Source organism: Glarea lozoyensis, assembly GCF_000409485.1.
Source record: "Glarea lozoyensis ATCC 20868 chromosome Unknown GLAREA10, whole genome shotgun sequence".
Classification (NCBI taxonomy): domain Eukaryota; kingdom Fungi; phylum Ascomycota; class Leotiomycetes; order Helotiales; family Helotiaceae; genus Glarea; species Glarea lozoyensis.
This window is the reverse complement of record NW_007360984.1, coordinates 485,754-511,155: the sequence shown is the minus strand read 5'-3', so window position 1 is coordinate 511,155 and position 25,402 is coordinate 485,754. Positions and strand designations below refer to the sequence as shown.

General features: G+C 47.1%; 13 protein-coding genes across 13 annotated transcripts; 5 read left to right on the top strand and 8 right to left on the bottom strand.

Moving 5' to 3' along the window:
• Window positions 1–584: 584 nt before the first annotated feature.
• Window positions 585–2,523, top strand: GLAREA_05186 (MFS general substrate transporter; the record flags this gene model as incomplete). The annotated part of the gene is made up of 6 exons (XM_008078475.1): window positions 585–695; window positions 751–817; window positions 872–1,003; window positions 1,056–1,297; window positions 1,347–1,710; window positions 1,760–2,523. The coding sequence occupies 6 exons, from the start codon at window positions 585–587 to the stop codon at window positions 2,521–2,523; spliced, it is 1,680 nt and encodes a 559-aa protein (XP_008076666.1).
• A 445-nt stretch (window positions 2,524–2,968) lies between these two features.
• On the bottom strand, window positions 2,969–5,164 carry GLAREA_05185 (SET; the record flags this gene model as incomplete). Its single annotated transcript, XM_008078474.1, has 3 exons — window positions 2,969–3,302; window positions 3,365–3,844; window positions 3,897–5,164. The coding sequence occupies 3 exons, from the start codon at window positions 5,162–5,164 to the stop codon at window positions 2,969–2,971; spliced, it is 2,082 nt and encodes a 693-aa protein (XP_008076665.1).
• A 745-nt stretch (window positions 5,165–5,909) lies between these two features.
• On the bottom strand, window positions 5,910–6,652 carry GLAREA_05184 (P-loop containing nucleoside triphosphate hydrolase; the record flags this gene model as incomplete). The annotated part of the gene is made up of 3 exons (XM_008078473.1): window positions 5,910–6,200; window positions 6,248–6,500; window positions 6,576–6,652. The coding sequence occupies 3 exons, from the start codon at window positions 6,650–6,652 to the stop codon at window positions 5,910–5,912; spliced, it is 621 nt and encodes a 206-aa protein (XP_008076664.1).
• A 280-nt stretch (window positions 6,653–6,932) lies between these two features.
• On the top strand, window positions 6,933–8,746 carry GLAREA_05183 (Pseudouridine synthase; the record flags this gene model as incomplete). Its single annotated transcript, XM_008078472.1, has 2 exons — window positions 6,933–7,024; window positions 7,072–8,746. The coding sequence occupies 2 exons, from the start codon at window positions 6,933–6,935 to the stop codon at window positions 8,744–8,746; spliced, it is 1,767 nt and encodes a 588-aa protein (XP_008076663.1).
• A 329-nt stretch (window positions 8,747–9,075) lies between these two features.
• GLAREA_05182 (GPI-GlcNAc transferase complex) lies at window positions 9,076–9,768 on the bottom strand (the record flags this gene model as incomplete). The annotated part of the gene is made up of 1 exon (XM_008078471.1): window positions 9,076–9,768. The coding sequence occupies one exon, from the start codon at window positions 9,766–9,768 to the stop codon at window positions 9,076–9,078; it is 693 nt and encodes a 230-aa protein (XP_008076662.1).
• A 1,319-nt stretch (window positions 9,769–11,087) lies between these two features.
• GLAREA_05181 (Acyl-CoA N-acyltransferases (Nat)) lies at window positions 11,088–11,928 on the bottom strand (the record flags this gene model as incomplete). The annotated part of the gene is made up of 2 exons (XM_008078470.1): window positions 11,088–11,247; window positions 11,375–11,928. 2 exons carry the CDS (start codon window positions 11,926–11,928, stop codon window positions 11,088–11,090), a joined length of 714 nt encoding a protein of 237 aa, XP_008076661.1.
• A 315-nt stretch (window positions 11,929–12,243) lies between these two features.
• Window positions 12,244–13,744, bottom strand: GLAREA_05180 (uncharacterized protein; the record flags this gene model as incomplete). Its single annotated transcript, XM_008078469.1, has 3 exons — window positions 12,244–12,453; window positions 12,501–13,144; window positions 13,195–13,744. The coding sequence occupies 3 exons, from the start codon at window positions 13,742–13,744 to the stop codon at window positions 12,244–12,246; spliced, it is 1,404 nt and encodes a 467-aa protein (XP_008076660.1).
• A 707-nt stretch (window positions 13,745–14,451) lies between these two features.
• On the top strand, window positions 14,452–15,627 carry GLAREA_05179 (uncharacterized protein; the record flags this gene model as incomplete). Its single annotated transcript, XM_008078468.1, has 1 exon — window positions 14,452–15,627. The coding sequence occupies one exon, from the start codon at window positions 14,452–14,454 to the stop codon at window positions 15,625–15,627; it is 1,176 nt and encodes a 391-aa protein (XP_008076659.1).
• Window positions 15,628–16,133: 506 nt separating this feature from the next.
• On the bottom strand, window positions 16,134–17,583 carry GLAREA_05178 (uncharacterized protein; the record flags this gene model as incomplete). The annotated part of the gene is made up of 3 exons (XM_008078467.1): window positions 16,134–16,500; window positions 17,045–17,331; window positions 17,386–17,583. The coding sequence occupies 3 exons, from the start codon at window positions 17,581–17,583 to the stop codon at window positions 16,134–16,136; spliced, it is 852 nt and encodes a 283-aa protein (XP_008076658.1).
• Window positions 17,584–18,217: 634 nt separating this feature from the next.
• GLAREA_05177 (uncharacterized protein) lies at window positions 18,218–18,953 on the top strand (the record flags this gene model as incomplete). Its single annotated transcript, XM_008078466.1, has 3 exons — window positions 18,218–18,552; window positions 18,612–18,764; window positions 18,872–18,953. The coding sequence occupies 3 exons, from the start codon at window positions 18,218–18,220 to the stop codon at window positions 18,951–18,953; spliced, it is 570 nt and encodes a 189-aa protein (XP_008076657.1).
• A 2,136-nt stretch (window positions 18,954–21,089) lies between these two features.
• Window positions 21,090–22,123, bottom strand: GLAREA_05176 (Ribosomal protein S2; the record flags this gene model as incomplete). The annotated part of the gene is made up of 3 exons (XM_008078465.1): window positions 21,090–21,174; window positions 21,228–21,878; window positions 21,954–22,123. 3 exons carry the CDS (start codon window positions 22,121–22,123, stop codon window positions 21,090–21,092), a joined length of 906 nt encoding a protein of 301 aa, XP_008076656.1.
• A 279-nt stretch (window positions 22,124–22,402) lies between these two features.
• On the top strand, window positions 22,403–23,405 carry GLAREA_05175 (S15/NS1 RNA-binding protein; the record flags this gene model as incomplete). Its single annotated transcript, XM_008078464.1, has 2 exons — window positions 22,403–22,448; window positions 22,501–23,405. 2 exons carry the CDS (start codon window positions 22,403–22,405, stop codon window positions 23,403–23,405), a joined length of 951 nt encoding a protein of 316 aa, XP_008076655.1.
• A 479-nt stretch (window positions 23,406–23,884) lies between these two features.
• Window positions 23,885–25,121, bottom strand: GLAREA_05174 (V-type ATP synthase subunit C; the record flags this gene model as incomplete). Its single annotated transcript, XM_008078463.1, has 4 exons — window positions 23,885–23,968; window positions 24,017–24,906; window positions 24,953–25,041; window positions 25,090–25,121. 4 exons carry the CDS (start codon window positions 25,119–25,121, stop codon window positions 23,885–23,887), a joined length of 1,095 nt encoding a protein of 364 aa, XP_008076654.1.
• Window positions 25,122–25,402: the final 281 nt, after the last annotated feature.

The following is a 25,402-nucleotide window of genomic DNA, read 5'->3' as shown; positions in this document are numbered from 1 at the left end:
TGATTTAGCATCGGAAGAGCCACGACAATCTAGGCAAAGCTTGTACTCTAATAAGCTTCGTAATTGACAGATCGGTGGAGCTTGTTTTGACACCCACCTTTGGTGACCCAATCAACTTGTTGATTATTTCTGTACTACTTTCCAATCCGGATTAGGGGCATTAGCTTCGTCATCTTCTCCCCATGGGCTCCCCGCTCACACCTTGTCAACCCCACGACGGCTTTCTTGCCGGTGCGGTATACTCCGTAGATTGTTGTATTGGGACACGATCTGCCAGGGCGAGGATAAGATTAATCATTCGGCTAGATCTCCACTGCTGCAATGTCGTGTCCATAAAATTCTCTCGGGCCTATTGTGACCTGAATCATTCGTCCGCTATTTCACTTAGAAATCTGGAATAGTGCATGGGTGTGAAAATGTTGAAATACCCCTCGGAACCCCGCCTCATCTGAATCTTATCTTTGACCGCTCTTGACTTCTTCTTCCTCACTCTCATTTGCACTCATAAAGTTGATGTTGTGACGAATCCAACAACTTCAACGAGTCTTTCTCCTGCTTGAATCTCATCAAAAGAAAACGCAAACATGGGAGGACAACCAGTTGGACCGGGGATGTTCAAGGCCGCGCTGGCAGATACACCTCGAGAGGCTTTCAACTGGCGGCTTGCGCTCAGTGTTGTTTGCTTTGGACTGATGGTACCTCAAAATGCTCGTCCGTCTAAGAAAAACCAAGAAGCTAACGTACAGCCAGGGAGCTGCTCGAGGTTTGGATGAAGGTTTGATTGGAACGACTGTTACACAAAAGAGTTTTGTTTCTGGTAAATTGAGAGTTGTCCTGCCTAAATTTTCTTGTTACTAACAGTTTTCAACAGAGTATAACCTTAAAACGTCTGTCACCATGAGTAAGACAGAACTCGCTTCGAAAGTCGGAAACATCACAGCAATGGTTCAGATTGGATCTGTTGGAGGAGCATTGATTGCATTCATCGCTTGTGACAAACTTGGTACGACACTCAATAGTATTCTTGTCGAAAAACACACACTGACTTTTGCTAGGACGTATCTGGGCTACTCGACAACTTTGTCTGATTTGGATAGTTGGAGTTATCATTTACATCACCTCAGCCGGAAGCTATGGTCAGGTTCTCGCAGGTCGTTTTATCATGGGACTAGGAATCGGACAGACTACTGTCGTGGCACCAGCATACTTGGCAGAGGCTGCACCACGAAGTATCCGTGGGTTGTGTATCTGCATTTTCAGTGGCTCGGTCTACCTAGGCATCATGCTTGGATACTTCGTAAGTTGTTACATAGTGAGGAAGGGTACAAGCGACTGACTCAAATCAGGCCAACTGGGGAACTTCCATCCATATTGCCAACAACACCTCGAGACAATGGATCGACGCAACGATTCTCCACTTAATCTTCGCCGGTCTGATCCTCATCCTCTCACTATTCGCGCTCGAATCCCCTCGCTGGCTCGCTAAAGTGGGTAAAACCGAAAAAGCGCTTTTGAATATGTGCAAGCTACGGCAATTACCAGCCGAGCATCCTTACGTCCAAGCAGAAATGCTAGATATCCACGATCAACTAGAGCGTGAAATGGAAGCTACACATGGTTCTGGCTTCTGGGGTCCGTTCAAAGAACTCTTCATCTTACCACGCAACCGCTATGCAATACTCCTCGGACTCGGTTGTCAACTCATGGGCCGTAAGTTTCCTCCGCTCTTCTTTTATATACTTACTAACCACACGGACAGAGTGGAGCGGAGCTAATTCAATCACTATTTACGCCCCTCAGTTCTTCGCTATCCTCGGTACGACAGGACAATCAGAAAAACTATTCGCAACGGCCATTTTCGGCGTCGTAAAATTTGTCTCGGCACTCATTTGCGCCTTCTTCCTCGTCGATTTTATAGGTCGAAAACGCTCACTCTCAATTGGAATTATTATCCAATGTGTCTCAGTTCTCTATATCGCCATCTACCTCACCGCCGTCCCAACCATCTCTTCCGGCGAAGTCCAAAGCACAATCGCCAAACACGCTGGTACAGGTGCTATTGTATTCATCTACTTCTCCGGTGTAGGCTGGGCATTAGGATGGAATAGTATCCAATACCTCATCGGCGCCGAGATCTTCCCTCTACGTGTCCGTTCTTTGGGAGTCTCACTCATAATGTGTTTCCACTTCGTAAACCAATACGGCAATTCCAAAGCCGTGCCGCTGATGCTGATCGACGGGTCTCCCGGTCTCAGCCCCAAAGGCACATTCTGGTTCTTCTTCGCAGTCACGCTGCTTGGATTGGGATTTGTCTGGTTCTTCTTGCCTGAGACGGCGGGCAAGAGTTTGGAGGGTATGGATGAGCTGTTTGGCTTGAAGTGGACGCTGATTGGGCGGAAGGGGGCGGAGTTGACGAAGGGGAAGGGAAGTGTGAGTGAGTCTATGGTGCTTGGGAGGGGTGTGAAGGAGATTGAGGCGGGGTATGAGGGGGAGGATAGGGTTGAGGATGTTGAGAAGAGGTAGAACGGTTGGAATGTGTTGGGTTTTCACAAGCTTTTAATGAGATTTATTGAGCTTCGAATACGATTGATGAAATGACGAACAAGTTGATGGCATATCTCCCTGCTTTGTGTGTATCACTGTGCTCAATTCCATCTCAATTCTTAAGTCATCGGCAAGGAATTAATTTATGCATTATCAGACGACTCTTCGCATGTGTGCCCGGAAGGTGGTCACAGCCTCAACGATCATATTTTCACTTCAGAACGACGCTATTGTGAACTATGCTTTTTAGTGTAAACCTTATTTTTATTTAACATTTCTTCTTCGCTCGACACATTCGGATGGATTACATACTCCTAAATATGTACAGTACCAGAGACGGCGAAATCTAGGCCAATTTACAAACCACTGTCACAAAACCGCTAACACGCAAGCCATAATCTTTGACGCAGCATCTTCACGTGCCTCAGCAGACAGCTAATACTCTCTGCTCCACCTGTGTCTCCTCCATCACGTCTTCTAATTCTACGAAGTCTTCATAATACATTTCCTCAACCTCCGCGTCTGTCCTTTTCCTTGCCACATTCATACCAACCTTCACATGAACAGTCTCATTTTTCGCCACAAAACTAGCAAAGTTCCTGAGCGGTTCCCAACCTCCCTTTTGCGTTTCAAGTAAGGACCGAACGGGACGAAACTGGGGTAGCCAAGTTATTTCCTCGATAGTGTCGTTGATGGTAGTATATTCATCTTTCTTCGCGTGAAACTTTTCATAGGCTTCTTTGGGATCGGTGGCAGAACTTAAAATATGTAAGTCAAATGTGAAATTGTCGGTAGGCGAAGGGAAAATGGCGGAACTCACCTCTTCATCAAGCTCATCCATTTGCTGAGACTTGGATGACGATTGAGGAACTCCGAGCCATCTCGCGCCCAGAGCATCCAGATTATGTAAATCCAAACGACCCAATATGAGTGATCCCAATCTTCGACGAGAATGTTCCACTTAAGGGGAAGCGGTTCACCTTGATCTTTAGCTATGATTTCTGTTACTGATTCATGAATATCTGGATAATTTGCTCTTAGCCAGTCGAATGCCGTTTCTAGTGGAAGAAGACCAGCAACACAACGTGTCGGTTGCGCCATGGGTTCTTCGATCTTGATGCCGAATTGTTTCCTTGATTCGGGTCCAGTGATGGCGTTGGCGGAGATTAGATCGTGAAATGAAGAAAACTTGAGTGCGACTTCGAGATGCTGGGTCACCCACAGCAAGGCTTCTTCAAGTACAGCAATTTTCCTCTCCCGATACTCAAGCGCCATCCTCTGATTTTGGTTCTGGGGGTAACTGCATCCAGTCAATGAGCAGCCTATAGTGGCAAATTCTATGAATAACTTACCCGAGATCCTTTCCTGCGTCTATAATTTTCTGCTTATCCCCTGTAAGCTTTATCAATAAAATCTGTAACGATTGGAACAGTGCTTTGTAAAGAGGACCCGAAAACATGCTTGGTGGCGTTTGAATACAGTAGTCTGGATTATCCAGAATATACCGACCTTCTCTGGCATTAGCGATCATGCAAATCAAAGCTTCGAACAGACCGTGAGAGAAAATTGGTAGGGCAACAAGCCCCTCACTAGTCTGTTGGAACACACTCTGCCTACGAACGTAAAACATGAACTCTTCCCCAGGCTGAAAAGGTGCATTACGCCTGTGGCATGATTGTGTGCGACGAAGCTCGGCTGCATCAGCGGCCGGTGTCATTCTCAAGTTTACAATATCTTGTTCCGGAGAATGAAGGATGAAACCATAACCAACAAGTAATTCGCTGTTCGACTTGTTCCCGTAAAAGTTAAAAATTTGTGAGCCTTTAGCCATCGTCTGGGTAGATGAGAATGTAAAATGACCAGATTCCGGACTTTTAGACCATTCCACTCGATTAACTCCATCGTGATTACCTATGTCCAAAACCGGGAAGAGAACAGAGAAATTATCTCGGCGGATATGTTCCCGGTTCATTTCCTGTATCTCAGGACTGGTTGAATCTTCCATAGGAATCGTATCTGGAATCGTCAGAGATACTCGAAAGCTTCTAGAGCTGAAAATCGAGGCAGCCCATTGATATAATTTGTACGAGTACATATGCCAGTCACTCATGTGGGGTTTGAGGTTCCATATCCCTAATCCCCATTCGTTTTTCCACAGCGTAAGCTTCTTCTCAATCGGTGGTTCAGCATTCGTCCCAGCAAGAAACTTCAAGTCAGCTTCAGGCCAACTGACTGGAACACCAAGAGCGTCTTGGTCATCGGGCTGTGGTAAAAGTCGTATGTAATTCCACCAGAAGGATTTTTCTCCCAGTAAGTATTGTTGAACAAGAAAGAAGTGACCGATAATATGAGGATTTTCGACTCTCAAAGCTTCTATGAATGGTTGAGGAAATGCACCATCAGAGCTGTGAGATTTGAAATGAGCAGAACTCCCCGCTGCGTTGAGATATGACAACGAGGTTTCGTATGAGGATGTGGCTAGTGTTGTTCCTGGCGGAATATCTTCTGATGCTTGAAAGGAGAGTCCAGTGACAGGATCCTGATATACTACCACGCTCTCATGAAGTGATGTATTGTGTAGGCGGGCCCACTGCAACAATTCGTCAATTTTCGAAGCCATGCTGGACGTGTAAATTTGGCTCAAATTTCAGATTTGTCGTGAGAATTTTCTTTGTAAAAACTCCGCACGGCGGCCAGGCTTTTTGATGTGAATTGTGTCACTCTTCCGAATATTTCCAGTTTCAAGCTAGCGCATGATTAACATCAACAAGCCATAAAGTAAATAATGACAGTGTGGCAGCACTATATAGGAGAAAATTCCCTAAAATGGGAACAGTGTGCAATTTCAGGAGTCAAAATTACAGACCCGAATTAATTTTTGATGTTCGGTCTGTAGATATGTGGATAATTTGAATATGTGAGGTTGAATGTTGCCGTTCGCGTCGCGCAAACAGTCGTAGAAAAATATTATCATAGCGGGTGTGCCAAGACCAAAAATGTATCTGCGAAGCCCCACTTTATTAGAGTAAAGAGCATTCGATACAGAATCATTCCATAAAAGCACAAAGCATATATTTACAGTACTTTATATTAATAGAAAGTATCAAATCATAAGAGACAGATGATGATTCTTTTGTAATACCGTTTAAGATAATCCAGAACTTTGTGTTAAGCCAACTTATTCTGACTATCCTTGTATGAAAGAGTCAGAAAGATCCTATCAGATGTGTAAATCTATATTTGAAAAGCCCGCTACGGTTGGTTTCGCCTTAAGAAGCATAAGATCCACCAATATTTTTAGTTGAGGAGAGAAATCAGTCAAACTGAGAGTTCTGTATACTAATTTACTTCCATAAATACTATACTCACATTGTCGTACAACCCCCTTCGCTTAACCCTCCGCCTTGTTTCTTCACGGTCATAACTGCTGTCTTACAGATATCTTCGATGGCCTCCTGAACCAACTCCCCTGTGAACGCAGAACACTCCATATATTTATCACATCTCATCTCTTGAGCGATACGATAAGCTTCCTGGGGGTATATTATCCCGTTTGGGTCTGTTTCTGAGCGTAAATCACGCTTTAGGCCCAACAAAAGCACTGGCGTATCGGCTAGTGGTGCTGGGTCAAAGGTCTTGGGAAGAAGTGGTGACCACTAGCTTAGGATTAGACCATATTCGAGAACAGTTTACAGAAACTTACAATACGCTGAGCATTTATTAGAGTTATACGAGATGAAATGTCAAAACATAAGATGATCACATCCGGCTTCAGGAGTTGCCAAGTCTGAGGGGAAGCAGTGTCGTAGAATTCCAGTCGGAATGATTGAGGACCAAACTTGACCTCAAGAATGAATGGTTGGTCTTCATCGCGAAGAAGGTAGATAGGAGGTGCGTCTTTCGAGGGGATATTAGGACCTAGTTGCTGACCCTTGCCCGAACCCTGACTGACTTTCCTGTCATTCGGTCAGTAATGGGATGCTCGACTCGAAGACTGTTCGAGGGGTGCAGCTGGTCTTCAAAAAACTTACGATAGAAAGGTTGATTTTCCACATTTCTCATCGCCTAAGAGAAGGATCTTTATCTCGGGGGTTTCAACATCTGCCATTTTATTATCTACATTGTGAACATATCCAAGTAGGAAATGCAGAAGCTGGAGTGACATCAAAAGAAGCAATTCTAGCTCCTCCTTATCACATCATCACGTGAAGATAAGAGACGCATCGAGAAGCAGAGGTACAAATTTTTGACGTGTATGACTCGACACAAAATCTATGAAGGCGCCCTCGGTGCCCTATGTCTGGGTGAGAGTGTTCAAGAGATTGAAACACTCAGGAAGACGTCGCGACGAGAAACCTCTGCAGCGAAAGTCAGAGATTCTGGCAACAATGGAGGCGACGGATTACAGTGCATGGTCAAATGAGAAGCTCATTGAGCGAGTCACCCAGCTGGAAGCAGATCTCAAAAGACGCAACGAAAGGTTATTATTTCCATGGTAGATTGCGCAGGAAACACTGACTGTTTCAGTGTTATCGCTTCCATTCCCTCAGTGAACAAACACTGGAAGAAACGAACCGAACGAGCCTTCGATCCCGCCAAATATAATACTCGTCTTGTCGCATTCAAGCTCGCGTACCTGGGCAAGAAATTCAATGGGTTCGAGAATCATGCTCATGTCACGCCGCTTCCCACGATCGAAGAAGAGCTATGGAAAGCGTTCAATAAAGCTCGGCTCATATTCCCAAAAGATCTGAAGCCGCTGGAACCAGGCGCTGTCAATTGGGAGGGTACAGAATACAGTAAATGTGGGAGAACAGATAAGGGAGTCAGCGCTTTTGGGCAAGTCATTGGAATTCGAGTGCGGAGTAATCGACCTTTGCCAAAAAAGAAGGAAAATCCCAAGGCCTTGGATCTAGCAGATTCTGGAGCCGACGAGATATTCAACACATACCCACGCGAAAATGGAATCGAGACTTCCTCTCCGCCACTTGACCCTTCTCGGGTACCTTTCCGGGAACCGCCTGTGGACAAGGTGACTCTCGATATGGGTAATCCAGACTTCGAAGAGTCACTGAATTTCGATCCAATAGCGGACGAAATTCCCTACTGTGCTCTTCTAAATCGCCTGCTGCCCCCGGAAATCAGAATACTAGCTTGGTGCCCATCTCCACCATTGGATTTCTCTGCGCGCTTTTCCTGCCGAGAACGTCGATACAAGTACTTCTTCACCAATCCATGTTTGCCTCCAGTGCCACATAACCTTGATTCGACAACAAAATTGAACCCGCGAGGAGTAAAAGATGGATATCTGGACATAGATGCTATGAAAGAGGCGGCGAGATTGTTTGAAGGGAGTCATGACTTTAGAAACTTCTGTAAGGTCGACCCTGGAAAGCAGATTACGAATTTTGAGAGAGTTATGTTTCATGCTTCTATCCAAGAGGAAACTGGCATTGATCCAAGCATTGGGTTTACAGCTTCTCCGGAGTTTGCGCCGAAGGATGGGGTGAAGCACTCTGTTTACAGCTTTAATCTTCATGGATCCGCGTTTCTGTGGCATCAAGTACGATGTATGGTCTCCATATTATTCTTGGTTGGTCAAGGTTTGGAAAAGCCTTCAATCGTTTCTGAGCTCTTGGACGCTACAAAGAATCCAAGAAGACCTACCTACGAAATGGCTACAGACACACCGCTTATCCTCTGGGATTGTATATTTCCAAAAGAGAACGACCCAGAACGCAAAGACACTTTAGATTGGGTGTATATTGGCAACGGTCGTGGTCAAGGAGATGCTAAATATGGCCCTGCTGGGCTGATGGAAAATGTGTGGAGTCTGTGGCGAGAGAAGAAGATGGATGAGTTGTTGGTGGGAAGTCTGATTAAATTGGTTCAGAGTCAAGGCGACCCGGTGCAAGAGTTAGAGCCTGGAAAGAAACCAAGTCGAAGCCAGAGGTGTTTCGACGGCAGTAATGAACCGAAGATGCAAGGCAGTTATACACCAGTGATGAAGAAGCCTAAGATGGAGGCTGTGGAGGTGGTCAACGAAAGATTTGCGATTAGGAAAGGGTTCGAGAACTCGGCCGACATGAAGATCAAGGGATTCAGGAATCCCCCTTCGATAAAAGAAGAGAAACAAGCGTCGGTGCAAAGTGCTGTTGAAGATGCGCCGCAGATACCCATTAGTAGGGTTGCTGTCGACTGATGTGGTCCTATAGGTTCGAATTAAGCAGGATGTATTAGACATATCCCATATCTGTAGCTATCTTGTAATCTATCTAGACCATAGGCATTTGACAATCTAGATTCATGCAAGCGTTCTCTCCAACTTGCTTCGTAGTTGAGACATGACGGTGGTACTTGGAGTATGCAACTCTCCCAATTACACATAGAGCGTAGATCATAGGTGTATCTGTTGTTTCGTGTCACGGTCTTTCAAAGCTTGTGGTTAACCCAGCGCAGTGAACAGCACCTCAACTGCCTCTCTTCCACCAAGCCCCCCTCTGATGAACATAACCCTTCATCAATAATCCATCACCCCCCTTTTGCACTCAACCCCCCAACCCTCCCCTCCTCCCACAAACACCCTCTAACCCCCCTCCACACACTCTCCACGACCTTCCTCCGCGGCAACAACCTCGGAAACACAACCACAACATCATCTTCCCCTTCCACCACAACCACCAAATAATAACGTACTTCGAATCCCCTAAACGCTTCGTTCACTAGTATATCCTGTACTTTTTCTGTCGGTATGAACCGCGTTGTCGCGGACGAAAGGTAAGAAGCTGAGGATGAAGAGGTTTGGATCCCAAGCCCGCGGAGGACGAGAAGGGTTTCGGTGGTGTGTGGGCGCTGGAGGAGGATATGGAGGAGAACAAGGGAGAGAGGAATTAAGAGGGTTGGGGGTGTGAGAGCGGCGAGAGTGGTTGCGAACTGTCCTGGTTTGGAAGTGTGCAGGAGATGGAGGATGTAATACAGGTAGTCTATAGAGACTATTGTTTCTGGCTGAACATTGTGTGTTGATGTAGCAGCGGCGAGGTTGCTGAGGAGGTATTTGGAGTAGAGGATTAATAGCACACTCCAGCCGATAAGAACTCGGAAGATTATTGTGGTGATGAGGAGGAGTCGGAGTGGGAGTGTGAGGGTTGGTGAGGTGGAAACCGTGTATTCGACGGTGGTTGGAGAAGGCCGCCTCGTTCGGAGGTGAGGGGCTGTTGTTAACATCTCATCAGAGGAATTGGTACCATGGATGTCTCTGGCGCATTGTGTTGGAACAGAAGAGGAGTGTGTTCGCAACTATTGAAGTTGCTGTTGAAGTCGCGTCGCGAAATGCTCTTATCGCACGGATAAGAGTGTGAGTACAGATGCTTACTATATATTTTACAAATTGGTAAATGTCTTCATCCGATCAGGACACCAGCTTGGGTGGTTTAGTGGTAAAATCGATGCTTGCCAATGGATTCAGTCAACTGTTTCCATGATTGCATTGGCCCCGTGTTCGATTCACGGTCCAAGCATGTCTTTTTTGATGTTTTTATCCTCGAGTTTGAAGAAAAAATCTTTTGCAGGATTGTGTTGGAAAAGGTTGTCGGATGGAGGGTGCAAGTGGCACGGCCGAAGCGACGGGTTTGCGACTGACTGAATATAACAATAAGCGAAGTTGGCCCTAGGTGTATAACCATTAAAGTGAAAATAGTAATTTCCCTTTTAGAGGTTACTCATGTGTAAGGTTACGTAGACAGCTACATACTAGAGCGTCAAATGCAGTTTACTAGGAATTTAAAGTTAATAATATGTCAAATTTTATTATTGACTTCTAAAAGTTTATATAAATTGTGCTTATACTGTTTTGGTGCCTTGTCACTAAAAATACATGTCAAGGTGACAGGTGTGATTTCTCTACGGCCTATAGTAAAATAGTTAGTACACACGGGTTTTCTCGAAATAACATGGCTGTTAGTATAATAACAGGCTTTTATAGTTTGACTTTTCCTGTTTCAAGAATAAGGTGTCAAAATTGAAACTCCAAAGTTTTGATATAGAATCTCTGTAAAACCTTGTCTCGAATTATAATCTAAAACTGTACTACTACTAAGTGGCAAATATCTCAGGAATATCTAAAGCATGGGACATTTTAGGCGTTTCTCCATTATAAGACATGTGAAGATCTTCAAGTTCAAGATAAATGGTCCGTCGCTTTTCTCTATGTGTAGAGACATGTCATTTGATTAGACGTGCGATTGAGATTTTAAAGTAAGAGAAAATGGCAACCTTGTCTTATAATTCATCTTGCTGGTGAAAACTGTATGTAACCATGTACAATACACCCGAACATCCTATCCAGCCAAGCATGTACTTAGTCTCTCGAGTATTAGAAACTATCCACATTATTCTTAGATTATCTTCTGACTAGGAAATGTAGAGATAATTAAATCTAGTTTTGTTACTTGCATATTCTAATATAATCACTACTTTTTGGAGGGGACACCCCGAATCCCGTAGAATTACTGTAAGATCTCAACCTCTGAAATTTTTCCAGGCTTCTATTTTCTAAACTCCTCCAATTTCTTAATTTGCTGTCCTCTTTCGTCGAAATTGTCATCAGATAACCAAGCTTCAAATGCGTGCTTAACATTGGCATTCCACTCATCGTCAATGATGGAGTACCAAGATGTGTCTCTCCTACGACCTTTGACCACCATACTAAACTCCACGTCAGTTTCATTATCACCAAAAGCTTCACTTGCCCTTCACCCAAAGGGGTCTCTCAATCGGTAACAAGAATCTCCTACCCACAATCGACTCAAAACCACTGAAAAAAAAAACTCACTGCTTCCTAAAAGTCCCCTCATACGTAAACCCATACCTCTCAGCAGCCCTCTTACTCGGCCCATTCAACGCATCCAACTTCCACTCCACCCTCTCATTTCCCAACCCAAACGCATAGTTTAACAGCAAGTACGCAACCTCCGTCGCCTCCCTCGTCCGCTGTAACTCGCGCGCATACGTCACAAACCCAATCTCCGCGCGGCGATGCGCCGGCACAATATTAATCAGACAACTAATCCCCACGATCTTAGAGTCAGACAGTTTAGTGATGACGAAAGGGAAATCGCCGGTAGATGATATGTTGGAGATGAGGAATCCGATGTAGGACGTGAAGGCTTCCAGGGAGTCGTAGGGGCCGGCGAAGGGGAGGTAGGTCCATAGGGAGGCATTTGAGGGGCCGCAGAGGGATGTGAAGAGGGCGGGGATATCGGAGTTGGTGAGGGGTCGGAGAGAGACGTATTTTCCAGTGAGGGTTGAGGTTGGTGATGAGGCATTTGGGATTTGTGCTGGAGTTGATGAGCTGGGTGCTCCTAGGGGTTGAGTTGGGGTTGACATCTTTGGTGGTTGAGGAAGTAATTGAAGCTGCACAAGGACGATTTATAAAGTCTCTGTTATTATGAGTCACCACACACAAATGTTAGAAACAAAATTCGAAACATCTTATACCGTCTCCAACTATCGAAATATGTTGTGAGTAAGCGAGATCCCTGGCCTGGGCTACTCGAAAACACCTAAAATCTTACTGGCACGTCATTCAACTTCCAATGTTGAGGATCAGACTTTACCCTGACTGCCAAACATCACGTGCGAACATTTTTACTGGTTTTGAGCCGCTCCAAATCAACATTAATTCTTTATCGTACAACTAACTCATGAATATGGGATATATCCTGCAGGGGTAGTGCTCATCTTCTGCCTCATAAACGCCATTTTCGCTTTCTTATCTGTCTCTGCTCTGGATGCCGCTTTGGCTTTTTTGGGATCCGGTCCATTGTCCTTTTCCCACTCGACGTAATCTTTATTGATCGACTCTATTTCTTTTTTGAGATGATCGAGCTGAGTTTGATAGTCCTCCAAAATCTAATTGTGTTAGCTGATGATTCAACAACTTCATGTCTGATCCTCACCTTCTTCGCTTGTTGTGTCATATTTTCGTCCAATCTATCAGGGGCGTCCGAACCACTCTTCTCCAACTCGGCTTTCAGTAGTTTTGCCCGCTCTTGTACCGTGAGCATACGTGCCCATATTTCCTCACCTCTTGCTCCCAATCCAGGATCGCTCACTCCACGTTCCAGCTCCTGTAATTTTGACTTGAGATCCTCTTCATCCCCACCAAGAGCGTAACCGCGGTTTCGTAGAACTTGAACCTTGGTCGCCAACGCCAGGCATCTCTGCTTCAACACTGTATGCCTCCTTCTCGCGTCCATGGCTCGAATGCTAGTTTTCGTATCATGTGTTTGAAGCATCAGCGAAAGCGAGTTGTTGATTTCGTGAAGACGAGCGTTATAGTGCGCCAGATTCCGCTGTTGAAGCTTGATCCTCTCCCCCAATTGAGCAAATCCTACACACAGGACTGGGATAAATCCAGGCCCTGGTTTGTTCGATAGCGCTTCATCCCATGCCTTAGGATCCTCATTTGGACCAGGCTTGTAAAAGGGTACCATATTATCGTCGACTTTGTTGTAGAAATAATGTTGGAAAGCGCAATTCGGGCTACTGGTATCCCACTTCTCAAGAACAGTTCCGATTTGTTCGGGAATACTCTTCTCACCTAGAGACATCGATTAGCATCTCGTCTTGACAAGCCAAGATATTACCTACGAGGTTTGACAGCACTTCCTGGTTGCCATAATGAACTCCCCATCGAATTATTGGTTTGACCAAGCTGACTCTGTCCGAGTTGAGGTAAGTTTTGAACAGTCGATTGAGAAAATATGCCTCCGGCTTGTTGATTCTGTGGGTTGTTCAAATTGCTGAAAAGTCCCCCCGACTGCTGCTGGTTCTGCTGGTTGTTCTGTCCGCCAAAAAGACTTTGCCCAGCCTGTTGCTGCTGCTGTTGGGGCTGTTGTGTACTCTGCCCAAGACCGCCAAAAAGACCCGACGATTGTTGCTGTGGCTGGTTTTGTTGTGTACTTTGATTCAGACCGGAGAATAGGTTCGATGTCCCAGCTTGGGCATTTTGAGGCTGCTGCTGCGTATTCTGATTGGTAGACTGCCCAAACCCGCCGAAGAGATTGCTTTGTGCAGGCTGTGTTGTATTATTCTGTTGCGTACTCTGGCCTAATGCGCCGAATAATGGTTTGGACTGCTGCCCACCAAACAGACCTCCGACCTGCTGACCCGCATTGTTGCTTTGCCCAAATAATGACATGTCTCAAACGGCTTCTATTGCTATATGATTGAGGCAGCGACGCTCCGAGTGTGATGGGTTCGTTCTAATGTTCGAGGGTTTGACGACTCGGGAATACAAATGTTAAAGATCGTAGAGGTGAGCGCGTTCGTAGGTGCGAAAAAAATGACAACAACTATATTTATACCCAACAATCGTGCACTAGAACCTCCGGATAGTGGCAACGCGACGAGTGGGAGATATAATTGTTAGGTCTGGAGACTTCACAGGCGCAAGCTGTTGAAGTCGAGTAGCTTGGAGAAACAAATATACAGACCGCGACGAGCTTTGGCAGGTCTTGGCAAAAACAGCTTCCGGGATCTGCATCACGTGCCTATGTATTCACGTCGTGTCTTCGTACCCAAACATTTCTTTTATTGGAGAGCGAACTGAGACTCTTCGTCATCCGCCTACATCACTTATTAGATACATATAGCTTTCATGTGCCACGATAACGGCGCAAAAGAGCAACCATATCTTCCCTCAACCATGCAGCGCAGTTCTGCTCTGCACCCATCGATCCGCTGGAGTCAATAATACCCTCGACATCTCAGCCTGCTTTTGTCGCAAACATTCGGTCATCTCGGAAAGACCACCATCTCCACTCAACTAGTTGGCTCTATCGAGTTTCAAACTTTGGACGTCTAGTAACCGGCGCGATCCGAATGCCCTCATTACCACCTTTTACTATGTCACGATCTTCGAATCCTATTCCGGCAACACCGAGAGTAATCTCGCCGTCTCCAACACCATCCGAGTCTCGAGACACGTCGCAAGATGGATACTTCGGCCCAGTTACGCGCTCCGCAAAGAAGAAGGCGGCATCTACACCAGAGCCCATAGACGAAGATTTGGACGAGGATGACGAACCTAGCGATGAACTGAGAAGGGCGCGGTCGAAAAGCAGAAGTCCCATGAGGGCTCGAAAGATCTCGGGGCTCACGGCTGCAAAATCATCAAAGCCAACTCCAGTTCAGAAGTCGGTGCCGTTGACGAACGGGAATGGACACGCGAAAGAATCCAACGGCCACTTGTCGCCAACAAGTGCTAGCGCGGGTTGGAGTTGGAGGGACTTTAGTCGAAGCCCTAGTCCGCTGGGCCTGATTCCTATACACAGGCAATGGAGGTCGTTCGTGCATCGACACGAGGTTCCACGGAAAGTGTTGCACGTATCTATCGGGTTTTTTGTTATCTGGGCATACCTACACGGCCTGCAGACATCCGACATCACTCCGTGGCTGATGGGTGCCCTGATTCCCATCGCTACCGTGGACTACGTTAGGCATAAATACGCGCCATTCAATCGATTTTATGTCCGAGTGATGGGGGCTCTAATGCGGGAAACCGAATATGAAGGATGGAACGGTGTCATCTGGTACCTCCTCGGAGCGTGGATCGTGCTGGGGTTTTTTCCGAAGGACATTGGTGTGATGGGTGTCCTGCTGCTGAGTTGGTGTGATACTGCCGCGAGCACGGTGGGACGGTTATATGGCCGTTACACGCCTCGCATCAGACGCGGTAAATCGCTCGCAGGGTCTTCGGCTGCCTTTCTCGTGGGTGTCCTGACGGCATTCGGCTTCTGGGGGTACTTAGCCTCTCACAACGGCACTTTCCCCGAAGACGTCAACTGGCCGTTCATGTTCACTGGCAGCCTGTCACTTCCAGCCGCTATTCGCAATATGATCGGATTCACCGAATCTCAAGCAACTATCGGGGGCAGCTTAGCACTGGGAATCATGAGTCTCTGGACGGGATTTGCGGCGTCGGCAAGCGAGGTGGTGGACATCTTTGGATGGGATGATAATCTCACCATCCCAGTGTTAAGTGGACTCGGGATGTGGGGGTTTCTCAAGGTTTTTGGTTAGAATGATGAATTTAAACTCCATTCACTCTTCATCTTAGTCATCTTTCATCTGACACCCATTCTTCATCTCACAGTCCTCATTTCATCTCACAATAAACCATCCCAATCCCTCGCACCAACGCAGTGCCACACATCTCAGAAATCAAGTCATCCATAACACACACCAACTATACATGCAAACCCGCCAGGGGGGCTTCACAGATAGAATTATTTTCTTCGCTGGTCGTGCATAACCAGATCCTAAACCGAGCGCAGCTCCCTTTTCTCCAATGGCGGACACAAATTCCGCGATGCACGTCTTATTGGTGCGTACCTCCACCTTTGCATGTGCGTGTGCCATGTACAGAGAAGCAGCAGGCAGGACGGATTTGCGCTATTCATCCAGGTTGGCGGGAAGTGCGATGGTAGTGGTATATCATTGATGCAATGCTCAGTGTTCCTTTAAGAAATGTTCGGTCTTCAAAGTTTGTCTAATGTGTCACGGTTCCTAGAAACGGGCTTGAGCAATCAGAAGTCAAAACTACGTATCACCATTTTTGTCCCATCGCGGCTGCCCTTTTCCGCTCTGTGACTTTGTGTTTGCCAGGTTCCTGGTTGGAGGGTGGGAGATAGGGTTACTAGATCTATGGTTTGAGGGTGTCGAGATGTTACTAGATCAGTGTTTGGGATGAGATGGGCGGGAAGAGGGCTACGAAGGGCTGCAGCTGCGGATGGATGGTTTGTGGTATGGAGCTGATACTGGTGATGTGTGAGTTGGATCTTTGGACTGATTGACCCGTTTGTTGGGTTGTTCTGAGGCCCGGAGAATACAGCTTGGGTTCTGAGAGTACGGCTGCTGCTGTCTTTCACTGTGAAATGGATCTGGCGTTTACGGCTGCTCTGTCAGTGTGGAGTTGCTTCGAATGATGGTACAGTCATTGATTTGAAGGTCTGGCTTGGGCTCGCTTCGTGGCTCATGAGTTTGAGGTTTGTGGATGGCGTTTTTACATCCGGTAGTTGAAGTATGGTAATCATATAATCAAGGTCCAACTATTACTAGCAGCTAGCATCCAAAGTCCGCATCGCCGGTTCATCCTGTGATCTTAATATGGTGTTGCTTGGCCGTGAGAGCTAGATGAACTCCGGTCTAGCTGCTAAATGAGTCTTGGTCTTCCTGGTAAAAGAGTTCTTTAGGATATTCTCATACAATGTCCCGATCGACAATCTGCCATTCAGACCAATAATGGTCGGACCAGGTAGAAGTCGTCGTTGGCCTTTGGATGGAGATCCAACCACTGCATCTCCCATTTCGCAGGGGGAGGACAGGCCAGGGGGGTGGGAAGGAGGGGTCGTTTGCTCGGTTGTGGAGGGGTCGACAAGAATTTTGATCGGACGTCGGTGGAAGGCTGATTTCCAAAAAAAAAATTGCCAACACATACATTTCGCGAAGCTCGTTAGACTCCATGGCAGGAACGTCGATATGCGTTGGAGCCTGACTTCTTCCACATTCGCCGTCGACGCAACCATTGACAAGTCTGCGTTCTCGCAATTGCTGCCCACCATGAGGCACCATGACATACGGACGAGCAGATGGAGCCATGAGCCATCTGGTATTCGCCTTCGCCGCTGACACTCGCTGCTTTACTCCTGCTGGTCCTTTGTCGACGTCTGCTCGCACTACCGCGCTTGCTCGTTTGTGCAGTATTAAATCGCCGCTGGAGTCTGGCTGCGTCCGTCAGTACTCAGTCAGTCAGTCCGCTTGCCTTGCCTGCTCACCCACCGCACCGCAAATCCACGGCCACAACCCACAACCCACAACCCACAACCCGCAGCCTGAGCCTGAGCCTGAGCCTTCGATACACTTCTTTTGCCGGTCCTGCTCCCTCCTACCTGCCCTCCAACCCATCCTACGTGCCCTCGCGCGCCGGCCCCGGCCAATTGCTGTCTGCTCGCTCTCCGCTGCCTCCTGCAATGCCATGACGGCTATCTCTGAGCAATCGAAACGCTGGACCAGGCCAATCACTGCCGGCTCGAGGGCTCCTACTCCAGGGATCACCTCATCGAATATATACTACTGCATAGACGAAAGATGGCGCGGGACAACCGCGAGAGGGCGGCAAGACGGGGCGAGGGGGGCATCGTCGTAGCGAGAAAGAGGACTAGCTGTCTCGTCCCAGGTCGAGTCGAGCAAGATCAGCCTATCTTTCTGCGAGTATTCCTCCCTCGAGCGGGGTTGACGAGGCAGATGGCAAGAAAGGGTCAAGCTCATCCCCCTCGAAGATGAATGGCTCGTTGTCGAACCGGGGACGCTGAACGGGTATAAAAAGGGGGTGAATTTACTTTGAGACCAGTTCTCCTTCTTCTTTCCTTTCCATCCGTTTGAACATCCCAAGAACTTCATTCTCAATCTACATACTCACTCAAGAACCTCATCCTCAATTCACATACTTCCTTTGTTTGCTACTCTACTCTACCTAGGCACAGACTCTACTTGCTTGCCCGTTTGTTCTATTCACACACACAATCTCACATATCATCCGACATCTCACTACCAAACACTTGTCTGTACCCGGCTAGTCTCTGTAGTTTGACACTATATTCCCACTTACATCATGGCCTACCAACAAGCTTATTACCAGACCACCTCCCTCCCCATTGCTGTCCCTTCAAAAGGTCAACACGCTCAATACTACACTCCTCAAAATCATGGCTATGGAATTTCACCCCCCGAAGTAGCCGAATCTGTCACTACCGGATCCAGCATGACACCCGCCTACGGCCACTCGGCCTATTCCGCCACTAACAGCAGCTACGCTGGCAGCTCTAGCGACTATGACAGCACGTCATCTGCCAATGGCCTAGACATGCAGGAATATGTTCAGGATCGCTTCAATGGCGCTTTTGATCCTCTTCCGCTTGATCGCACACTTGCCGTCCAGGCGCAAACGTAAGTTTCAATTCCAGTGAATTAGTTAGTTCAAGAATCAAAAACTGACAAACGCACAGATCTGGTCTTTTGAATGCGAAGCATCGTGAAATCATGGACTTGCAGGCGCTCGCTCAACAGCGACTCGCTAAGTCGAGAGCGCGCATGGCTGAGGGCTACCAAGATGCCAAGGAGGTCAAGAGAGATCTCGAATGGACGCAAAAGCGTGTTTCGTAAGTTTCAACTTCTTCTTACTTGCCAGAATCGGTTTATGCGAATCACTCAAGAGCCGAGTTTGAACTGTCGCAACCACGAGAATCTCAACTAACACAAATTCCAGAACGATGAAGACCAAAGCCTCCCGCAAACACCCAAAAGAGTACAAGCAAGCGCGCGCTCGCTATCCATCACCAGAATACTAAACTGGTCATCCTCTCAATTTCATTTCCTACGATATTCAAAAGTTCTCTCACGAACATTTCCGGAATAGGCAGTTTATTGTCACCGGCGCCTCCCCCCTTTCTTCTGTATTTACTTTGTCGTCGTCAAGCATACATGGTTGTCTCTCGGTTACGGGCGTTTAGATTACAGTGAACCGGCGTCCTGAGATTTTTTAGCCGCTGGAAGGGCTGCTGCTGCTTTTATGAGCGGCGTTTATGCATGACATCTGCGCTTGTTTCTGATGAGGGAGGGGCGGCGGCCCTGTAGATGGGGGCTGCAGTAGGGTGCGGATGCTGCCGTTTGGGAGGGCTGGCGGGCTTGCTTGCTTGCTGCGGGTGTGGTGAGCTTGGGGAGAGGGAGGGGAAGGGCGGGTGTGACGGGCCCTGCATGTGTGGGCGGAGAGACTGGGGAGGGATTACAGAACCTCATACCTGGGTCTCTGGGCTGGGTTTTGGCCGGAGGGTTTTCTTTGGGACTGGCGTTGTAGGCTTTTTGGCCTTTTCTCGTGTCAGAAGCACGGGAGGAAACTGGGAGGGGGCTTACGCCTGGATTGGTAGGGGAGGATGAGATTTATGACTTTGTTTGCATTAGCGGGGTTTTTAGGTTTGGTAGCTTTGGTTTTGATATCATGAATATAAGCTCGTTCTTCGTTCTGGTTGGGCTGTTCTGTGTTTTTAAGGGTGAGAGGGGGAAAGTGATGCCTGTTTAGGTGTAGTCGACCTGGACTTCATGGTAAAACTGCTCGGAAGGGCACTGTAGAGAACAACGTGACGTGACGATGGCAGCGAGAAGTGTGACATCTTGGAGGGATGCTGCTAGCCCACGGTCATGGGCGTGGAGAGTGTCAAGTGGTGTGGGTGGTGATGAGAGCCATGAATGAGCAGGCGGGTCACGTATTGCCCAGACGAATTGGGATTTGGAGTGTATGACATAAGCAGAATTTAACATATAACACACCTTTATTTCTAGCGGGGACCCCGGTGCTTGGCTATTTCTATGAGTGGGTGTTCGGATGGGGAGGTGTTGTCTGTTGTTAGGTGGTGGTGATGATCGACATAAGACGCTGTCATGGTATAAATGAAAAGTAGGTACCGTATCGTGAGGATGTGTATGTGTATAAGACCAAGATGTCCAACACTAATAAATCCGGTAGACATACAATACATAACCACAACCAACCCCTCCTCATCCAAGATATCCTCAAAACCTGAAACGTTTGTTCACAGTATAAAATGAATGAAACAGACATACCAATACCGGTGAACATGACCAGAAGTCCTTGGTTATTCGTAGAGTCGATGTATATGTGTGTATATATTAAAAGCGGCGTCTCACGTTTAATCATAATCAAGAGCAAGATTATTCGCAGTGGATTTAGATTCCCTCTCTTTCCCATCCTACATAGACCAGTGAAACGTCACTGAAATCGAGATTATGGTGGAAAGGAAATGTGTTGGAGGGGTGTTGTGGACCTGGAATTGAAAGATTACAGACAATGGTTGTGAGGCGTAGAGATTTATGGTGGTGTGTTTGCGAAGGGCTGGCTGAGCGTCATGAAAGTATCTTGGATGTGTGTGAGCTTATGTGACTGATAGAACGAAATTCTCGTCTGGCGAGCTAATGGCAAGGCACAGTCGGGGGCAGATAGGATTCAGCAAGGTCTTGGGAGCGAACATGGAACAAATTTGATTAAGGTGTGGCAAAGAGTACACAGTAATATCAAGAGTCAGACGGCAAGGGTATTTAAGTTTGGGGGAAGGCACCGACAATTATTAATGTCCATTACGTAGACGGATATGAGTACAGACACACAAGGCACGAGTAAAGCCGAGATGATCACATACGAATCCAAAGTCAAAAGGTTTCGCAACATGTCTTTGTATTCTTCCTAGTATTATGAGTACCAAGATCACGGACTAGACAAGAAGGCACAAAAAGGGTGGAGCAACGATTAAGAGAACTCGCTTCGCCTCGATGGCACAGGGCTTTCCCTCTGACCTCTGAAATGAATGAACAGTAGTAGAGTATCTTTCCCTCATGAGTACCATCAATTTGACCCTTGAACACCTAACGTGGTCACGTAAAGATCATTTGCTTTTGTTGTGAGTTTATTTGATTTACCATTGCTCAGCCTTTGGATCGGCGGCACCCCACTCACCAGCAGCAGCTGGAGCAGCAGCCCACTCTTCACCGGGAGCAGCACTAAAATAACGTCAGCCTTGAGATCATAATTACCTCGTATGAGAGGAACTTACGCAGCATCCCATGATGCACTACCACCAGCAGCTGGAGTATCGGCAGCACTTGCACCAGCAAAGGCAGCAGATGTACCAGTAACCTCCCAATCACTTGCACCAGCACCTCCAAAGCCGGTCTCGGTGGTAGAGGTGACCTCCTCGGAGCCTGGAACCTTGTCCTCAATGGCCTCCTTGTTCTCCTCAGCCTCAGGATCACGGTAAAAGTACAAATCAACCATGACGTCCCACTCAGTCTCGCGGTTGGCGATAGAACCACGGAGACGGAGGACCTCACGAGCCAACATCCACCAGACCAAACCGATAGCGTGACGACCCTTGTTGTTGGTTGGGATAGCTACATCGACGAACTCAGTTGGAGAGTCAGTGTCGCAAAGAGCGATGACTGGAATGTTGACATAGGAAGCTTCCTTAATAGCTTGAGCATCGGTACGTGGGTCGGTGACAATAATGAGACGTGGTTCCTTGAAGGATCGGGTGATGTAATTGGTGAAGTTACCAGGTGTGAAACGACCGGCAATGGCGACGGCACCAGTGTGGGCAGCGAACTTGAGAACGGCACGTTGACCATATGGACGAGCAGAGATGACACAGATATCGGCTGGGTTGTCAACAGCTGCGATGATACGGGCAGCGAGAACGATCTTCTCCCTATAATAGAATTGTTAGAATTCTCACTCTCCTCTAAAGCCCTTTGCTGTCATTTGCGAATGCGAGTTTACGTACCAGGTCTTTCCAATGTTGATAACATTGATTCCGTCAGGGCGAGTCTTCCAGAGGTAAGGGTCCATGTGAACCTGCAAGTTCTTGGATCCGAGATGGCATTGAGCGCTCAGGAGCATCTCAATATCCTGAGGAGTAGCATTGAAGATTGGTGGGAGATTGGAAGGAGCCATCTTTGCGGTTTGACTGTGGTTGAGATTGTCAAATCCTGTGATGCTTTTGTCGTGGTTGTCGAGAAAAAGTTCGAGATGAAATTGGCGTGTGCGGAAATAAGTTCGCGATAGCGTACCGAAACCCTAATCGGATTGACGCCTTGCGCCTGAGGCCAGAAGGTGAAGCGGGTCCATAGATCGACCACGTGATAGCATGATTGAGCTAACCAAGTTGAGAATCTACAATGCTGGTTCAAAGATTTTGGGTCGAGAGTACGGGCGTTGAGGGACAATATCAACATGCCTCCACGAATACCCATTGCGTCGCGTTCGGCCGCCTCAAGCTGTGAGTCTTCAATCATATTCGCCTCTCATTATCGAAACTAATCATATCCAAGTATGCATCCGGCCAGCTCCAAGCGCATCAACCCTCTCCCTTCCCATCATATCAACAGCCTCTGTCTCAACATTTGCCGAACGGAAGGCCCATAAAGACCCATACGCCCTTGCCCAATCCGCACAGCGAAAAGCTGTCAATCTCGCTCGCCAGAAGGTCCTTCAAGCAGAGCGAAAGCAGGCATTAGGCGATCCAGTTCGAGGAATAACCACGCCTTTCGTACAATCATTCGACAGCGTAGGAGGATCCGCCAAGGTTAAAGCAGTGGAAAAGGATGGAGTGGTAGTCGGCCTGGAACCAACGATTGAGACCGATGCATCTCTCGGATATTTCCTCACACCCGAGGAGTTGAAAAAGTCCCTAGACCATTCATATTCGCTGGCCGAACCGTTTAATCTCACTTCCATCCAAGACCCCGTAGAAAGGCGAGAGATCCGGACGAAATACGAAGATGGACATCAACGGGCGACTGTCGCGTTAACGAGAATCGTCAGTCTGGCAAATGCAAGTCAGGAAGCGAAGACCAGGGCGAATAAGCAGCGTTGTATCGAGACGTTTGGACGACACCGGACAGATGGCGTGTTAAGACCTCGAGCGCCTGTAAATCCGTCGATTGTTGACAAAGACGCCCCGCAAAAGACACCGAGAGCCGGTCCAGATACCGGGAGCTCAGAAGTCCAGATTGCTATTTTAACAGCAAAGATCAAGGTTCTGGCAGATCAGTTGGAGAAGAAGGGCGGAAACAAGGATAAGGTCAATAAGAGGAACTTGAGGATAATGGTTCACAAACGTCAGAAGCATTTGAACTACTTGAGGAGGAAGGAAAGAGGTAGTGATAGGTGGCAGAACTTGATCAGTACTCTGGGGTTGACGGAGGGTACTTACAAGGGAGAGATTAGCCTGTAAATTATGTATACATCAAATACCTGGGAAAGGCGTATGTAGGATGAATGTAGAACATATCTGAAAGTTTCTTGAACATACTCTTTAGCTGTAGTCTTATTTTCTGGATCCTGCATCAATGAGGTTGCCTTCTCCCGCAGCCCGTTCCGTATTAAGGATCTGATATCTGGCAGTCAAAGATGCTATACATTTCCATAATCAAATTTTTACGTTACACGCCATACCACAGATATATTTCGTTTTTCTGGAGAGGTTAAAGGCATAGACTGGCAGATGTCATTTGGAGTGGTCAAAACGATTACTTGGTAAAGAGTCAGTGCGCCATTCAGGACTGTAATTTGGAGGTATTGATATGAGCTCGGGAAGCCAAATAGCATTTTTGCTACATCCGAGTAGAATTCCCATCTCCCAGCGCCTAGCAGCCAAAATTACCTTACAAAGTTTAACAAGAGCTCCTCAACAGAGACTATGAAATCTCAAATCTAGAATACACTGATGTAGTTACCAATTCGCTCCTTCTGGTTCTGCGCTATACACTCTGCAATCCACGTTATGTTTCGAATTTCCTAGAATGTTGTTAAAAGTTGCCTTGCCGAAAATGTTGCCTCACATACCTGTTCTCTCAACTTGACCCAAGCATATACAATCGCAAATGTGAATTGTCGTGTGAAAGCACCCTTCGATATCTCCATCTCTTTCTGGTAGAACAAATCTTCCAAACTCTTCCCGTCACTGCCGGAACCGCCGCTCATATTTCCAGGGCCGCTACTCTGTCCCATACCGGCCTGGTCAAAGTATGTCTTGTAGTCGTTCACACCCTCCACAGCTAACCTTACACCCTCAATATCATCTGCCCTTGACAACATGAAAGAGCCTTCTGGATATAGTCTTCCGAATGCTGGGTATAGCTTCTTGCGATCTGCTTTCGAAAGTTCTGTACCGAAGGAGTTAAGTGTGATGTTAATGGCTCTTCGATCAGCCTCGAATTCGAGAATTTCCGTCATAACTTCAGCTGTTGGAGTGCCAGCCATCTCAGAATCTGTGTTGACGAAATTGTGGAAATCCTCGAGGTAGTTCTTGTACAAGGTGTTTCGAACAATCTCGATGTTCAGCTCATCTAAATCCTGGTGACTCAAGCTTCCCTTGAAGTATGGCGCAAGTGGTGTCTCGATCAAAACACTGTTGTAAAGCTCCTCGATATTCGTAGCTACACAAAGAACCGGCATCGTCTCGAACCATCCTAGAGGGTGGCATCTGTCCAGTAGCTCTCTTGTATCTCGCTCATGGAGCGTACCGGTAATCAGCAGGGCGACATTATCGATCATGTATCCGTAGGTAAGGTAATCCATAAACTTCGCCAACGACCCAACCGCATTTGCTCGTACGTATCGGAACTCTGAGATTAATTTGTCGGTTGTCTTCGCCGCTAGGGTAGATGTGGATGGATTCGGAGGAAGTGAGGCAAGAAAGTCGCCGTATGCTGGGCCCAGCTGGAGCTTCAAGTCTGGCTTCTATTTAGAAAACGTATGTTATAGGAATGGCAAGCCTACCATCGATCGTTTCGCATTGTACCAAGTTGTTGTAGTTGTTACTAGTCAAAAGACCATTGCGATACCCTCTGACGATACCTTCAATGTAGCTTCCGACATGTCAGTATGAAAGAATTCGGCAGGCAGGGTCTTCTTACCCATTATTGGCGTTGAAGAAGAGACCTTCCATAGCGAAGATGTATGTGAAGTGGAGTTCTGGTTGGCAAGATTTGTCGTTCAGCAGCTTCGAGCTTCCTACCTTGATGATGAGGGTCAAGTGCCAAGCTCTACCACGTGATACAAACCTCCAGCTTCCACATATGCAATGATTGGCCACTGCTTTCAACTAGCGCCTTCACTGATTTTCCTGCCCGCAACTTTTTTTTTGGTTTTGACGGAACCTGAAGGTCAAGGTCCAAATATTCATAGCTGCAGCACGACAGCACCGCCAACAGAACAAATAACTTCAAA